The following is a 16,124-nucleotide window of genomic DNA, read 5'->3' as shown; positions in this document are numbered from 1 at the left end:
TCATACGGACTCGAAACGTTAACTTTGTTTCTCTCTCCACAGATTCAGCTAGACCTGCTGAATTTTTCCAGCATTTTCTGTTTTTGTTTCAGATTTCCAGCATCCCACAGTATTTTGCTTTTACCTAATATTGAAGCATGATTCAAAAGTTTTGCAATAGCAGCTATATTGTGTTTTTGGATTATATAAAGGAGGCTGTCAAAAGCCATTTTGTGTGGCAATGTTCAGAGAAACCAGAAGACCTCAGGATGTCAGTTCCAGCCCACAGCTCTCAGCTGAACTAACCAAGCAGCACGTGAGAGCTGTGGTTTCTCTCTGCCACCGACAGTTACAGTAAGGCATCTAGAGAATCATAAACAAAAATACCTGAAAAAACTCAGCAGGTCTGGCAGCATCTGCGGAGAGGAACACAGCTAACGTTGAGTCCGAATGACCTGTTGAAGGGTCAATCGGACTCGAAAGCTCAACTGTGTTCCTCTCCGCAGATGCTGCCAGACCTGCTGAGTTTTTCCAGGTATTTTTGTTTTTGTTTTGGATTTCCAGCATCCGCAGTTTTTTTGCTTTTATCCAGAGAATCATCGCTGATCTGCTGAGAAAAAACACAGGCAATCTTCAAGCGTTGGTACCTGCAGTTTCCAGTAAGAAAAGCAACCTATACCCTGTCCCAGCATCTGCTCCACTTATCAAGGTCACCTACAAAGGAAAACTTTTACTCTTCAACTTCACAAGCCATTATAGTTTCAACCCCTTCACTTCAGAAAGAATTCAAGCAATGAGCTTGCACTGATATCTCACAGAAACTGATTTGAAATCTTATCTTTCAGTATCTTTTTCTCTTTAACCAAATTTTAATCTGTATTTTAGTTAATAACTTTACTAGTTTACTTAAGTAACTTCCAGCAGTAATTTTGTAATCTTGTTTTGCTGCTGATTAAATTGAATCACTCGCGAATTAAAAGGGGGCTATATATGCACACAAATTCTTAGTTCATAGACTTTGAGGAAACGCCTTTTACATCATCGTGACACTGTTAATCCCTACTTGAAGGAACACAACTCTGCAAACAGTGAAATCACACTAATGTATGCAAACTGACATCAGCTAGTTTGCTGCATGCTTTGACTCTGCAAACTGTTAACCTCTCATTAGACATATTTTTATAAGGCTACCTAAGACAACTACAGTGGTCAATTGTGCCTTTTCCATTTTTACAATTTCTTTACTGCTAATAACCTCATACTGATGCATCATCAAATGCCGTGACAGCAGTGTGGGATCGAACAAATTCCGGAAAGCAGTTATTTATTGGACTTAATGTTACATCGCTCCAGAGGAAATGCTACATGGGCTGTAATCAGCCTGCCAGTTGGACATTGCTGATGTAAACTATGAGGACATTCAGTGAGGTTTTTTTAGACCAATACGTTGAGGAACCAACCAGAGAGCAGCTATCCTAGACTGGGTATTGTGCAATGAGAAAGGATTAATTAACAATCTTGTTGTGCAGGGTCCCTTGGGGAAGAACGACCATGAAATGATAGAATTGTCCATTAAGATGGAGAGTGAAGAAGTGAATGTGAAACTAGGGCCCTGAATCTAAATAAAGGGAAACTATGAGGGTATGAGGCACGAGTTGGCAATGATGGATTAGGGAAGCTTACTAAAAGGGTTGACGGTGGATGGGCAATGGCTGATATTTAAGGAAGGTATGCATGAATTACAACAATTATTCATTCCTGTCTGGCACAAAAATAAAACAGGAAAGGTAGCTCAACCATGGATGACAAAAGAAATTAAGGATAGTTTTAGATCCAAAGAGGAGACATATAAAACTGCCAGAAAAAGCAGCAAGCCTGAGGATTAGGAGTAGTTTAGAATTCAGCAAAAGTGGACATAAAGATTGATCAAGAAGGGGAAAATGGAGTACGAAAGTAAACTTACAGGGAACATAAAAACTGACTGCAAAAGCTTCTATAAATATGTGAAAAGAAAAAGATTAGCAAAGACAAATGTAGGTTCCTTACAGGCAGAAACGGGGGAAATTATAATGGGGAAAAAAATGGCAGAAGAATTGAACACATATTTTGGTTCTGTCTTCACAAAAGAGGACACAAATAATTTCCCAGAAATGTTAGGGAACCAAAGGTCGAGTGAGAGGGAGGAATTGAAGAAAACCAGTATTAGTAAAAATTAAATGGTGCTAGAGAAATTATTGGGGTTAAAGGCTGAAAAATCCCCAGGGCCTGATAATCTATATCGCAGAGTACTAAAGGAAGTGGCCGTAGAAACATTGGATGCATTGGTAGTCATCTTCCAAAATTCTAGACTCTGGAGCAGTTCCTACAGATTGGAGGGTGGCAAATGTAACCCCACTATTTAAAAAAGGGAGAGAGAAAACAGAGAATTACAGACCAATTAGCCTAACATCAGTAGTGGGGAAAATGCTAGTCTATTATAAAGAGACTTGGTAACAGAACACTTCGAAAGCATTAACAGGTTTAGACAAAGTCAGCATGGGTTTATGAAAGGGAAATCATGCTTAACTAATCTACTGGCATTTTTTGAGGATGTAACTAGTAGAATATATGAGAGAGGACCAGTGAATGTGGTGTATTTGGATTTCATGAAGGCTTTTGATAGGGTCCCACATAAGAGGCTAGTGGGCAAAATTAAAGCACATGGGATCGGGGGTAATACACTGGCATGGATTGAGAATTGGTTGACAGACCGGAAACAGAGAGTGGGAATAAATAGGTCTTTTTCTGGATGGCAGGCAGCAACTAGTGTCAGCTATTCACATTATTATATATATAAATGACTTGGATGAGGAAACCAAATGCAATATTTCCAAGTTTGCTGACGACACAAAACTGGGCGGAGTTGTAAGTTGTAAGGAGGATGCAAGGAGGCTTCAGGGCAATTTAGACAAATTGGGCATGTGGGCAAACACATGGCAGATGCCATATAACCTGGATAAATGTGAAGTTATACACTTTGGTATGTAAATCAGAAAGACAGAGTATTATTTAGATGGTGATCTATAGGGAAATATGGATGTACAAAGGGATCTGGGTGTCCTTGTACACCAGTCAATGAAAGTAATCAGGCAGGTGCAAGCAAGCAATTAGGAAGGCAAATGGTATATTGCCTTCATTGAAAGAGGATTTGAGTTCAAAAGTAGGGGTGTCTTACTGCAGTTATACAAGGCCTTGGTGAAACCACACCTGGAATACTGCGTGCAGTTTTGACCTCTCTACCTAAGAAAGGATATACTCGCCATAGAGGGAGTGCAGTGAAGGTTCACTAGGCTGGTACCAAGGATGGCAGGACCTGTTGTATTGGTTTGACTGGGCCTGTATTCACTAGAGTTTAGAAGAATAAGATGGGATCTGATTGAAACGTATGAAATTCTAACAGGGCTAGACAGACTAGATGCAAGGAAGATGTTTCCCCTGGTTGGGGAGTCTAGAACCAGGGACCACAGTCTCAGAATACGGGGCAGGCCATTTAGGACTGAGATGTGGAAAAATTTGTTCATTCAGAGGGTGTTCAACCTGTGGAATTCTCTATCACAGAAGGCTGTGGAGGCCGGGTCACTGAGTATATTCAAGAAAGAAATTGATAATTTTTTGAACATTAGAGGCATCAGGGGTATGGAGAGAAAACAGGAATATGGCATTGAGTTAGAGGATCAGCCATGATCATATTGAATGGCAGAGCAGGGTCAAAGAGCTGAATGGTCTTCTCCTGCTCCTAGTTTCTTTGTTACAAAAAATGAACTATTTTTTTCCTCTCAGCTGCTTATCAATGTATCTACTTTCTGCTTAAATTGTAAGTGATTGAGCCAGATCTTGCTTTCAAACGGTAGATTTTTAAAATTCAGAAATGATATAGCAACTTCAAGCAAGAACAGATATGCAGTAAAACAGATACAAAAGTTGCTGTTCCAAGTTAGCTTCGTGAAAGTAGCATCTTGCCTCATTACTGAAATGCACTGAACGCTATGAAGTTGCTGGAGGGGCATGGTAGGTAGGAACTTTCTGTGACAAATCATTTCAAGTCCAAGTATCCTTGAAACAATGAGTCAACTGTTAACTACTGACTAACAACCTGTGACACTGAAAATTAACTCCAAATGTGGAGTCTCATTCCTTCATAATTTACTACTTCAAATATATAAACCTAAAATATACTTATGGATGATTGGATGATACACAGAGTTTCTATACTGCTTCAAATAATACAAACACAAGCAATTCATGTAATTAGTATTTACTGCATTATACTGAGTATAACAATTTGTTTGAATACATTTAAAATTTACATTATTACAATTAAAAGTGCATATTTTGTGTTCTACATGTAGGTTTATGCAGGTCTGTACTGAAAAAAAACATTAGTTGCAAAACAAGACATGGATCAAGGCTTTTAAATTTTACTGACCAATTTTTAAATATCGCAGTGATTAAAATCAGTGTTCTGTTGTACTTGTCATTGCTTCACTATGATCAGCATTAATCTTAAAACATGAAGGCATATTTCTAAATTCTTCAAGTTGTACATAGGAATGTGATTTACTACATTTTCTTAAAGAAGTGACCTAGGCAATAGAAGCACATTTCAACAGATATTTTCACCTCTATACAGTACAAATAGGGAGTTCAATAAATGGTAAAATTATTCATTTAACAATTTAAGCACATCAGTTTGAAACTCTATCTTCAGATTACTTTTCACAACAGGGCTCAAATGCATATCTAGACTTTGTTAATGTAATGATTCTCAAAAGTAATTTGTTTTATTGGCTGTAATCAAAGTGAGAACAACTGGAATTCAAGCCCAAAATATTAAAATGGATGCCAAGACTATGAATGTTGTGTTTTGGTAGCAAAAAGCTTTAATAACTGGAATGCTGACTACCAAAGGCTGACAGGTCTGCTAGCATTCGCAACTACTAGTGTAGACAGCAAGGATAGAACTCAAACTCAGTTATACTGGATGGTGTTGAGGTTTTAATGCACCAGTTCAGGCTGGTTTTCCACAAAAGGCAGAACGCCACTGACGTAGTAGGCAATGCCAAGAGACAACAGTGCGATGACAATAATGAGCAGCAGAACCCTCCAGAAGCCCAAATCATCTACAAACTCCTGCCAGGTGGATCGGAAGCTAGAAAGGACACCGTCCGTATTCTGAAGATTCGGATTCAGGAGTGAGTGGCTCTCCATGGCACTTAAGAAAAAATAATAAAGTTTGCATGTGGATCATTAATACAACTTCAGAGTTTAAGCAATCATAAGTTATTTATAAATCTTCACTTGGTATGAAGGAAAATATTACATTTAAGATTCAAGAAATTCTATTTAACTTCTTTTTTAAATCATTTGAAAACAAGAGCTGTTTTCTCGTAGATAGGTTCAAATTAGTTTTCTCGGCAAGCCACACACCAACTTTACCTGAGGGGCTGATGGTCTGTTTCCCAGCCTCTGATGGTGTTGTTCTGATTCTCCTGCTCGCTAGAAGATGCAAGAGAGTAGTTAGGGAATTACTCCCCCTCCTGTGGGGAAGCATCAATCCTTAACTCAGTATATTCTTATAATGTGCAACTGAGATCAGGGACTCCATAAAACCTACACGTTGGATCCTGCAATGCCATATATTGGCACATAAAGGCAAGAAAATCTGGCTAGATTAAAAACTTGAGGGTAAACAAAACAGATTTTTTTTAAAGTGATATCTGCAACTTTTGTGAGCAAAGACAGCGGGGGTGGGGGGGGGGGGCGGAGAAAACAAGCAACTGAGATATTGAAGTCCACAACATTTACTCTGTATATCTGCCATAAAAAAGTACCACTGCATTTTATGGCAAGACTCTGTGCAGCAGCTACTGAGTGTAGCACAATTAAGCTCCAATCTTTATATGATTTCTTTAAAAAAATATTTTGAAAAATAATTTCAAAAGCTTACTTTGCAATTTTCACATTACCCTTAGTGAATGTGAATGTGAATGCTGGAATTTACTGCTTTTTGTGGGAGTTTTCCACACTTCTACTATCCTTTGCATGAAGAAGTGCTTCTGAACTTCTCTCCTGAATGCTCTGGCCCAAATTTTAAGGATATGGCCCTTTATCCTGGACCACCAGCAGAAAAAGCTTTCTCTATCGCATCAATTCCTGGCTAAATCCTAAAAAGCAATTAAATTGCTCCTCAACCTTTTATGTGCCTCTACCCCATAATGATGTGGCCAACAATCAGATGTACCACAGCTCTGATCAGGTTAGGTGTCAAAACTGGGACTGTCCTGCTACCATGGCTCGGAGTGACTTACTGCTTTAATCAGCTAAACCAATGACTAGGGTAATTACTCTACAAATCTTAACCGAAAATGTCTCATTTTCTTGCACTTTTGAACTGGTGTAAAACAAATCTCCCAAATCACAATAGGCAAAACAAATTGAGCAGCAAGAAACATGCTTTCCAAAATTACATACTGCACATGCCTCACAGCAGGTTCCTGATCTCAGTCGGGCCATCGAGTCAAGGAGATGCATCATTTCATGAGGAACAGGAATTAAGGACTGGGAATTGAGGTGGGAGTAGTGAAAGTTATGCCTATTTCTAAGCATTCAAATGAGTGGCAGTTCTAGCCGAGATCTGGCATTAGTCCAGGAATAGCTTCAATCATAACAAGAAACCCTAGAATGCTATATGGTTAGGTTTGCAAGCTAAATTATTCATACACTTGCAAGTCATTTAATCCAACTTAATGAAAAGAAACAAAGTACCCTTAAAACAATGCAATCGTCTCTAAAATCAAAAGCTAATGATAATCATAGTGCTAAAATATTTTCTAATTCATAACATACAAAATTGTCTTTCCTTTTCAGATTTTCCTTACTATTCAATGATTACCTCTCATTTTCCGCAGTCTGCATGATCTCTAGTTTAGAGTGAGTTCCACGGTTGAATCCTTTCACCTCTTGCTCCTCCAAGGACTCCAGCAATTTGATGGCATCTTTGTTTACTCCTCGACGTTTTGCCAAAACAAGTGGGGTGGCACCATGATGGTTGCTTGAGTTACAAAAAAAAACATGAAATAATGATTTACATCCTTGCAACAGACCACCCTCAGTTGTTGCCAATAATTGCTTAGGAAAAATAAAACCTTGGTCACAGCTACCAATGCCTTTTCATGTATAATTTCTGAACAAGATAACAAAAATCAATCCAGGCTTAATCCTGAGGATCAAACAGAAAATCGAAACATACATCCAAATTTAGTTCTTGTATGCTGCACTGAAAAACATCAATATATTATTGGTACTTTTACAAGCCCATACGAAACTACCTACCTACAGTGCCACTGAGGGAAAAAAACAGTAACCATATCTAAGGCATCAACCATCAGCTACAATATGGGCCCTCCTTCATTTTCTGTTTCATGTTCTCACCAGTAAAGTGCTTTACAATCAACATAAACATCTTTTGAGAGTTTTAAAAACAAAGATCATGGGTCATTGCAGTAAAGGAGCTTTGCTTCACTGCAGCCAACTGTAAGAATAATGGAATTGTGTGACCTGACTGACTGGAGAGACCGCTGACATTTTTATCCGCAAATACAGGCAGTTTCTGGCTATAAAACTGTCAAAACATGTTCTATTTCAAGAAATAGAACTGCAGTCTTCAGGATGTGCGACTGGAGCAATTCATATATTTTCAAGGCAAAATTAAACTGTGAGATTAATGCTAGCAGGACCCTGATGTAACTGCACTGATCAAGGGTTGCAAACATATCTAGATTGAATCTTTCCACAGCCCAGAACAATTATAACTACAATGTGTTAAGCATAGGTAGTTGACAAGAATAGTTAATCTGGATCAACTGCCTGTGGCGGAAACAGTTGATATTTCAACTCTTACTCTTCCCAAAAAAAGGCTATGGATAAGGGTGGGTGAGTGGGGAAGATAGACAAACTGGTTGACAAACAAGCAGAGAAAATATCGGAGGATCAATCTCTGGCTGGTGTAACATCACCTGTCAACCATGGTTCAATGGTTCGCACTCTCTCCAGGTGGTTGTAGGTTTGTATCCCACTCCAAAGGCTTGAGCACAAAAATCTAGGCTAACAACAGTGCGGTACTGGGAGTGTGCCACACTTTCGGAGGTACTTTCTTTCAGATGGGATGCTGGAACCAAGTCCCTGCCTGCCCCCTCAGATAGGCGTAAACAATCCCATGACACTGTCAAAAAACAGCAGGGGAGTTCTCCCTGTTGTCTCGGCCAACATTTATCCCTCAACCAATGTCATTAAAAACAACAAATTATCTGTTCATCATCTCATTGCTGTTTGTGGAACCTTGCAGTGTGCAAATTAGCTGTTGCATTTTCCACCTTATAAGTTACTACATGTCAAATATACTTCATTGGCTGTGAAACACTTTGGGACATCCTGATGTTGTGAAAGGTGCTATATAAATGCAAGTTCTTCTTTCTTATCCCAGTGAAGTAACTGAAAGAAACAAAACAGTAAAGAAACAAAGGAATTGTGAATACCCAAGAGTGTCAGAGGTCTAAGACAAATACAAGAAATTGGGACAGATTGAAAAAACTTGGGGAAATTAAAACAGACGGCACTAGCATGATAAAGCAGCTCCTCTGTTGATTACCTTTCTCTTCTCGGAGAAAACTAAACCCTGGCCAGCTCCACATTCTGAACAAAATCACGGCACCTCACAAAATGTCAAGTTGTCGTTCCACTTGGCTAGACACCAACAGATTCACCCCAATTACCAGGAACCACTGCTTGTTGTGAGGGAAAAGTTACTGAAGTCAAATGGACAATGGAGTGTCAAGCTCTAGAAGAAAGTTTGAGATATTATTCCTGTATCTTATATTAAACTTTCTTGCTACAATGTGCAATAGGCCATGGACAGAAAGGTCAGAATGAGAATGGGAGGAGAGTTAAGGTGGCAAGCTATGGAAAACTTAGGCTTGCCCTTTTTTTGTACCCCAACTGTTTATTTCCAATTTCTAGCATTTTTCTTTTAACTATTTCTGTCACGGGTATAAATTTTTTGGTCCTAAATAACAAGGTGTTTGATAGAGAACTGCAAATTAACCATCCACTGTTCTATAAAGGATTAGTACAGTACAGTATAAAGGGTGAAAGAGCGAATCCAAATTTTCAAAGTCAATGAATTCCTCATACAGTGTTACATTATAATCCTCTCAGATAGATGTGGTCTGGATTCAAACACATAAATGCACCAGCTAAATCCTTTCAGCTAGAAGTTTACAGAAACCAGTACAAATTTGCCTTTTGCATAATCTTACCAAGTTCTGACAAAGGTTCTACGTCTGAAGCACTACTGAAGCTGTTCTCTCCACAGATGCTGACTGAGCTTCTGAGCATTTCAGCCATTTTTTGCTTTACATTTTCATATTTTGACTTACTTTTCTATGAAATAAACAGTAAGGATCCTTGGCTGCTATCGTAAAATGTTGCTCGGCCACCTCGATAGATCTAAGCTTCTGTAACCACAGTAGGACTGTGGAGGAATTAATTCAGGTGTTAACCCCAAATACTATACATACATCAGCCATTTAAAATCTGGCAACCATGCTAAACTCTCCAAGGAAATCACAGCAAGCAAGAAGCATTACTGATTAGGATAATGTGGATGTCAAGCAGCTGCTCACACATTGGATTTGTTTTTGTGCATTTCTTGCAGATACAAGTCAAATCTAAAGTGGCACTAGAATATTAAATCTACTTGCTGAAAGGGAATGCTTTAGGACATTAACTATTTAGACTAGAAGACATATAGTCTCTTAAAACAAGAGATTATATACTACAGATGGAATTGTAATGAGTACTGTAGGTACAAAAACAAAATGGGGAGTGTTGCAGGATTTATAACTTGAACTGAAAGTCAGTACTAGAGGGTATGAGTGTGAAAAAAGAACATTTAGTTTCAGCAAGCTTGTTCATACGTTTATCATTGTAATAACTAAGAATGCCAGTCATTCTGGTCATGAATTCTTACCTGCAATTTACTGATCTCTAATCCACCCAAGAATTTACCAACAGCTACATTTACCTGGGTTCCCTCTACTGTACTCAGGGGATAAGCCAGGTCAGCAAGTAAACATTACAGACTATTCAAAACTAGATTCTCCTCTTCTAGGTCTCAGGAGTAGTGTGTGTGTGTGTGTGTGTGTGTGTGTGTGTATATATATATTTTATCAGTAAAAGGAATCTCCTTTTCCAAGTTTAAAATAGGGAAGTGAGGGCCTGCAAGACTACAGCAAGGTTATTTTCATTCTTGATTAAAAGACTATGATCCAAGTGAGTAGGAACTATGTTCTCAAATGCAAAGATTATAAGGCATCAGTTCCTGAACAAAGATTCCAATAATTCTGCAGTGAGTGGTGGATAAACTAAACCTGGAGGTGCAAATGCATGGATGAGGGTTTCCAGTGGTGCTGAGTTTGGCTAAACAATAACAATCATGTAATAAGTGATGCTATGGAAAGAAAAGTCAGCAGTTTTGCCAAGGCAGTTTTGGTGGCAGACCGATTGCTGGTTTGAAACTGCGAGATTAAACAGAATATCACCTTGAGGAAGCAGTTAAGAAAGGATACTGAAATTGGCACACCTGACATGGGCATTTATGGCAAACATAATAGCTTCCATCTTGCTGTTGTTGAGCTGGAGAATCTCACCCAGGACCTCATATCTATCACTACCTCAATAGTTGTGGAGTCAAAGGCAGTTGCAGAGCTGGGTGTCTCAACCCCATTTATAAGGATGATGTCATGTAGGGAAAGAGAGAGAAAGGAAGAGGGTGGAACCTCAGAATACTATGAGAGCAGGCTGTGTGGAAGCACAGGATAGGTAGGAATGGAATTAAGATAGGGCAGTATTAAGGAAGAAAAACCACGGAAGAGAATGGCACAATTGACCAGGTCAAGACCTCCAAGAGGTTGAAGAGAATAAAGAAAAGTGCACCACTGTGCCATACAAGTAGTGTCTCAAACACGGCAACCTCAGGACCAAATCCGTGCCGGATTTTGGATCCTGCTGGTTTTCAGGTCAGGTCAAGGGTCACTCAGACCACTTGGAGCGTGGGAAAAGACAGGACTGTGAAGCTGATAACTAGTCAGCGTGCCACTGCACCAATGCAGCACCCAGCCACCAAACCGCTAAGTTATTCTACTCATCTAATAATAATAAAAATTCACGCATGGTAGCTTAAAAAAAAATTTGGTTTTCAGACAGCCGGATGTATTAAGTGCCCAGACAATGAGGGACATTGTTCATTCACAAGGAATCTGGAGTTGAATGGGAGATGTGAACAAAATAATAGTGACAAGCTGTAATAGGGAAACAAAATGGAGCAGTTGTAAACAAAAATTGAGTTGGAGTTAATCTAGGTCATAGATCTTTTGAGTAAATTCCAAATAAAACTCAAAAGCTGCCTCACCTTTACAAGAGGCAAATAACATGATCAAGCATTTTAAGATAACTACAAGCTGTGTAACTTTTATCAGCTGCTACTTTGTCAATCTTAATGCTAACAGCACATTAGCTATTGTTAGAAACGCCTACTTAGAGTAATGAAACCCATTGCCTGACAGAGCTCATTGCCCAGATTCCTTGTTCTCTGCTTTAAACGCAGTCAAACCAGGTCGTACAGATATGATACATTTCAAATACAAGTATCAGACAAACACTTCCACCTGATATGTTCTAAATGCTCATTGATAGTTCCAGGATAGTGATTGCAACATTAAAAATTGTGTTGTATTAAATATGAAAATGTAAATATGCATCTAGCAAATACAGAACAAACATGCAACAGCAGATAGTCCCATATTATTTTCAGGGTACAATGAAAACTATAAGTAGCAGTGGTGGCACACATGATTAGCACAGCTTCATAGAGCTTTGTCTGTGTCCATAATACTGAGTTACAAATGCCATGTTTATATGCAAATAGTTTCAGATTGCATTTTTCTGCTGATATACAATTTGATCTTTAAAATGAAAGTGAACTAATTAGCCACATGTCTCCTCCTGCTCACCGCATCACAGTTAAGTCTTCTCAGGAATCCTGCTTCTCAGACACTTGCCAATGATGTTCAGTAAACATCTGTTACCTCTGTCCAAATGGGAAAACGACATCCACTCTTCACATCCCAGAATCACCAAAGGTATAAACAAATATACCTTTGTATGGGGGAAGGGGCAAATTATTGGCACAAGCTGTCCTACTGCCAATTTCAAGGCAAACAATCTGTTGAGCTGTTGCAACTAAAAGGTAATTTAACTCAACCATGTATATGAAAACATGCCATGCTGAATAACAAAATGCAGTCTGTTTGCATGCGTAAACATTGGTATAAAACATTGAGATGACAGCTCATATTTGCCTCAACAGATCACTGTTAAAAAGATGCTTCATAATTAAACCTTGCACAGTATTTGCAAAAGCAGGGTGCGGTATGAAACCAGGGAATATTTCTGAAGGATTAAAATATGCTACAAAACGCACAGCAGTAAGAGTAAGACAACAACAGCTGCTTTTGCAAACTGAGAATCCACCAAAAAAAGGTTACCAACTTTTCCAAAATCAAGCTGATCATGACTAAGGGTAACAGACTATGAATGTTCAGTGAGCGAATTAATAAAACAGACAAATAACCGGTGGGATTTTTTTAAAGTATTTTTTGTGCATAATTAATATTTTTGACATTTCTGGGGGGATGCTGGAATGGAATGCAGGCCTGAATCTCAAGAGAGTTAGAATACAAACCAGTAGAAGTTATGCTTCAATTCAATAAAGCTTTAGTTAGTTTGCATCTGGAGTACCACATTCAATTCTGGGCACCAGACTTCAAAGGTTCTGCTAGCTTTGGAGTGGATGCAACACAGATACACCCGAATGATTCTGGAGCTAAATTGTTTAAATGAGGACAGGCTGCATAGAATACATTACCTTGAGTATAGAAGATTAAGGGGTGATGTAACAGCCATTTCAGATGATTAAAGGAATTGGAGGGAGAGCGCAAAAGGGACATAACCTTAAAATTAGAGCTAGGTTGTTATGGGGTGATGTCAGGATGCACTTCTTCAGGCAAAGGGTAGTATAAACTTGGAAACATCTCTCTCACAAGGGGGGGCTGTCAATTGTATTAGGAAGGCAAGTGGAACGTTGTCATTTATTGCTAAGGAAGTGGAATGTAAAAGTAGCATAAAAAAGTTCAGAAAAGTCATATTAGATTTGAAACTGCCAGACCTTAGTTTTTCCAGCATTTTCTGTTTTTAGAAAAGTAGGGATGTTTTGCTACAAAATCAAAAATCACTGGAAAAACTCAGGAGGTCTGACAGCATCTGTGGAAAGGAAGACAGAGTTAACGTTTCGAATCCGTATGACCCTTCATCAGTCATACAGACTTGAAACGTTAACTCTGTCTTCCTTTCCACAGATGCTTTCAGACCTGCTGAGATTTTCCAGCAATTTTTGTTTTTGTTTCAGATTTCCAGCATCCACGGTATTTTACTTTTATCTTAATGTTTTGCTACAGTTGTGCAGGCTGTTGGTAAGACCACATCTAGAGTGCTGTGTACAGTTTTGGTCTCCTTATTTAAGAAAGGATATAACCGTGTTAGAAGCAGTTCAGAGAAGGTTCACTTGCCCAATACCTGGGATAGGGGTGTTACCTTAACAAGGAAAGATTAGACAGGCTGGGTCCATATCCATTGGAGTTCAGAAGAATGAGAGGTGATTTTATTAAAACATATAAGATCTTGAGGAAGCTTGACAGATCATGACATCTTGACAGGGTGGATGCCAAAAAGATGTTTTCCGTCATGGCAGAGACTAGAACTAGGGGACGCAGTTTAAAAATAAGGGGTGTCCCATTTAGGACAGAGATGAGAAGATTTTTTTTCTTTCAGAAGGTCGTGCATCTTTGGAACTCTCCTGCCCAGAGTGCAGTGGAGGTAGGGTCACCGAATATTTTTAAAGCAAAGACAGATAGATTCTTGTCTAACAAGGGAATCAAAGATTAATCGGGGGTTGGCAGAATGCGGAGCTGAAGCTACAATCAGATCAGCCATGATCTTATTGAACAGCAGAGCAGGCTTGAGGGGCCGACTGGCATACTCCTGCTCCTAATTTGTATGAAAATTGCAAAACGGAAACTGCTCAATTTTTTTAGGCAAGGGTATTGAGGAAGTATGGAACCAAGGCAGGCAGGCATGATCTATTTGAATGGAGGAACAGGCTCATCTGAGTTGGTGTCAACTGTGGCTCAGTTGGCAGCACACTCACCTATAAACTACAAGGTTCTGGGTTCAATTCCCACTCCCGGGCTTGAATACAGAAATGACACTTGATTGCAATTGGGAAGGGCGCATTGCACCTTCAGATGAGGTCCTATGTGCCTGCAACAAAAGCAAAATAATGCAGATGCCGGAAATACTGAGGTGGTCAGCCAGCAGCAGCGGAAAGAAACAGAATTAACGTTTCAGATCGTGATAACCTTCCATCAGAAACGCCTGTTTGGGTGGATGTAAAAGTTCCTGCGGCACTATTTCAAATAAGAGAGAGACAGGGAGCTGTCCTGGCCAACATTTATCCCTCCATCATCACAACAAAAATAAAACAGATTATCTGGTAGTTAACACATTGCTGTTCATTCAGTAAGGTTGGCAGTGTACTGATGTTAATCCTGTGGCACTATTTCAAAAGAAGAGACAGGGAGCTGTCCTGGCCAACATTTATCCCTCCATCATCACAACAAAAATAAAACAGATTATGTGGTAGTTATCACATTGCTGTTCATTCAGTAAGGTTGGCGGCGTACTGATGTTAATCCGTGATGCTGACACAAAAGGGAAACAGGCTTTTGTAGGGGGGTTAGTCCTGTTGTCAGGATCCCCAGAGACCCCTTACCCCGGCCCCAGGGACAGAGCTCGGTCAGCACCCACCAGATGTCGATCTTGAGGCCGTTGGAGACCAGGAACTGGATGGAGTCGACATGGCCGCAGAGGTGCAGGGCGGTGTTACCCTGGTTGTCAGTGGCCAGCAGGTCAGCCCCGAACTTGTGCAGAAGGCGGCAGATGTCCACGTTGCCCCGGGCGGCGGCCACATGAAGCCCGGTGCGGCCTCGGCCGTCGCGGATGTTGGGGTCGAAGCCGCTCTCCAGCAGCCGTTTGGCGTAGGTGAGGTCGCCGTCGATGCAGGCCTGCAGCAGCGGCACTCCGGTCTGGCAGGAGTCATTGATGAAGACGTACGACATGGCGGGCCCTTTCTCCCCCTAATTACAGCCGCCACCGGCCCTGTCCCCCCTCCTCCTTCTCCTCCTCCTTCTCCACCTCCCCTCAACCCTCCAACTGCGCAGACTCAGAGCCGATTACGGCGAGAGCAAGAGATCAAAACTAATGCATGCACCAGCAATCGGCCCTTCCGCCTTCCCCCATCCAAAATACACCCAGGAACGGAAAACAGCCATTGTTCCCAGGGTAAAGAAATATTTCGTATTTTACCACTCGAAGTTTCTTTATGGGGCTCATTTATTTGGTCAACTACCCTCGTATCTCCTTACAAAATATAAAATAGAACCATGGAGTTATACAGCATAGAAACAGGCCCTTCGGCCCATCGTGTCCCTGCCAGCCACTGAGCATATTCTTAAAAAATAGAAATATAAATTGTTTCCAGCATCTTCTGTTCTTATTTCAGTTTCCCAGCTAATTATGTGGCCAACTGCGATTTACTGTATTCCTAGAGGTTTCATCGCGTGATTTGCCCTCATGCCGCAGCCATTAATTATTCTGCCAACACATCCATCCTCATGACAATACTGCCTTTCTATGCCAATTGGAAAGCAGGGGAGGCAGTAGCATAGTGGTAATATCACTGGACTGATAATCCAGAGTAATGCTCTGAGTACAAAGGTTTAAATCCACCACAGCAGCTGGAGGGATTTAAATTCAATTAATAAATCTTGAATTAAAAAGCTAGTTCAATGGTGACCATGAAACAATTGTAAAAACCCATTTGATTCACTAATATCCTTCAGGGAAGGAAATCTGCCATCCCTACTCGGTCTAGC

At 40.1% G+C, this 16,124-nt stretch overlaps 1 protein-coding gene across 2 annotated transcripts; it reads right to left on the bottom strand.

Annotated features, from left to right (window-relative positions):
- Positions 1–4,257: 4,257 nt before the first annotated feature.
- Positions 4,258–15,390, bottom strand: LOC121282503 (ankyrin repeat domain-containing protein 46). 2 transcript variants are annotated; one of them, XM_041196205.1, is made up of 4 exons: positions 14,998–15,390; positions 6,911–7,069; positions 5,455–5,514; positions 4,258–5,230 (listed from the first exon to the last, which is right to left on the bottom strand). In XM_041196205.1, exons 1-4 carry the CDS (start codon positions 15,306–15,308, stop codon positions 5,014–5,016), a joined length of 747 nt encoding a protein of 248 aa, XP_041052139.1. In that variant the 5' UTR covers positions 15,309–15,390; the 3' UTR covers positions 4,258–5,013. The 2 variants fall into 2 exon arrangements, with proteins under 2 accessions (XP_041052139.1, XP_041052141.1); XM_041196207.1 differs by lacking the exon at positions 5,455–5,514 and having other exon boundaries at positions 14,998–15,389.
- Between the last annotated feature and the right edge of the window lie 734 nt (positions 15,391–16,124).

The sequence above is a fragment of the Carcharodon carcharias genome, chromosome 9 (genome assembly GCF_017639515.1).
Source record: "Carcharodon carcharias isolate sCarCar2 chromosome 9, sCarCar2.pri, whole genome shotgun sequence".
Classification (NCBI taxonomy): Eukaryota; Metazoa; Chordata; class Chondrichthyes; order Lamniformes; family Lamnidae; genus Carcharodon; species Carcharodon carcharias.
The sequence above is the reverse complement of the archived record's forward strand: the minus strand, read 5'-3'. Positions and strand labels throughout refer to the sequence as shown.

Coding starts and splice junctions, on each gene's coding strand:
- LOC121282503 (XM_041196205.1), bottom strand. CDS start 15,308: ATGTCGTACGTCTTCATCAATGACTCCTGCCAGACCGGAGTGCCGCTG. Junction 7,070..14,997: donor GGCCTCAAGATCGACATCTG/GTGGGTGCTGAC, acceptor TTGTAACTCAAG/CAACCATCATGGTGCCACCC. Junction 5,231..5,454: donor ACAGACCATCAGCCCCTCAG/GTAAAGTTGGTG, acceptor TTTTTTCTTAAG/TGCCATGGAGAGCCACTCAC.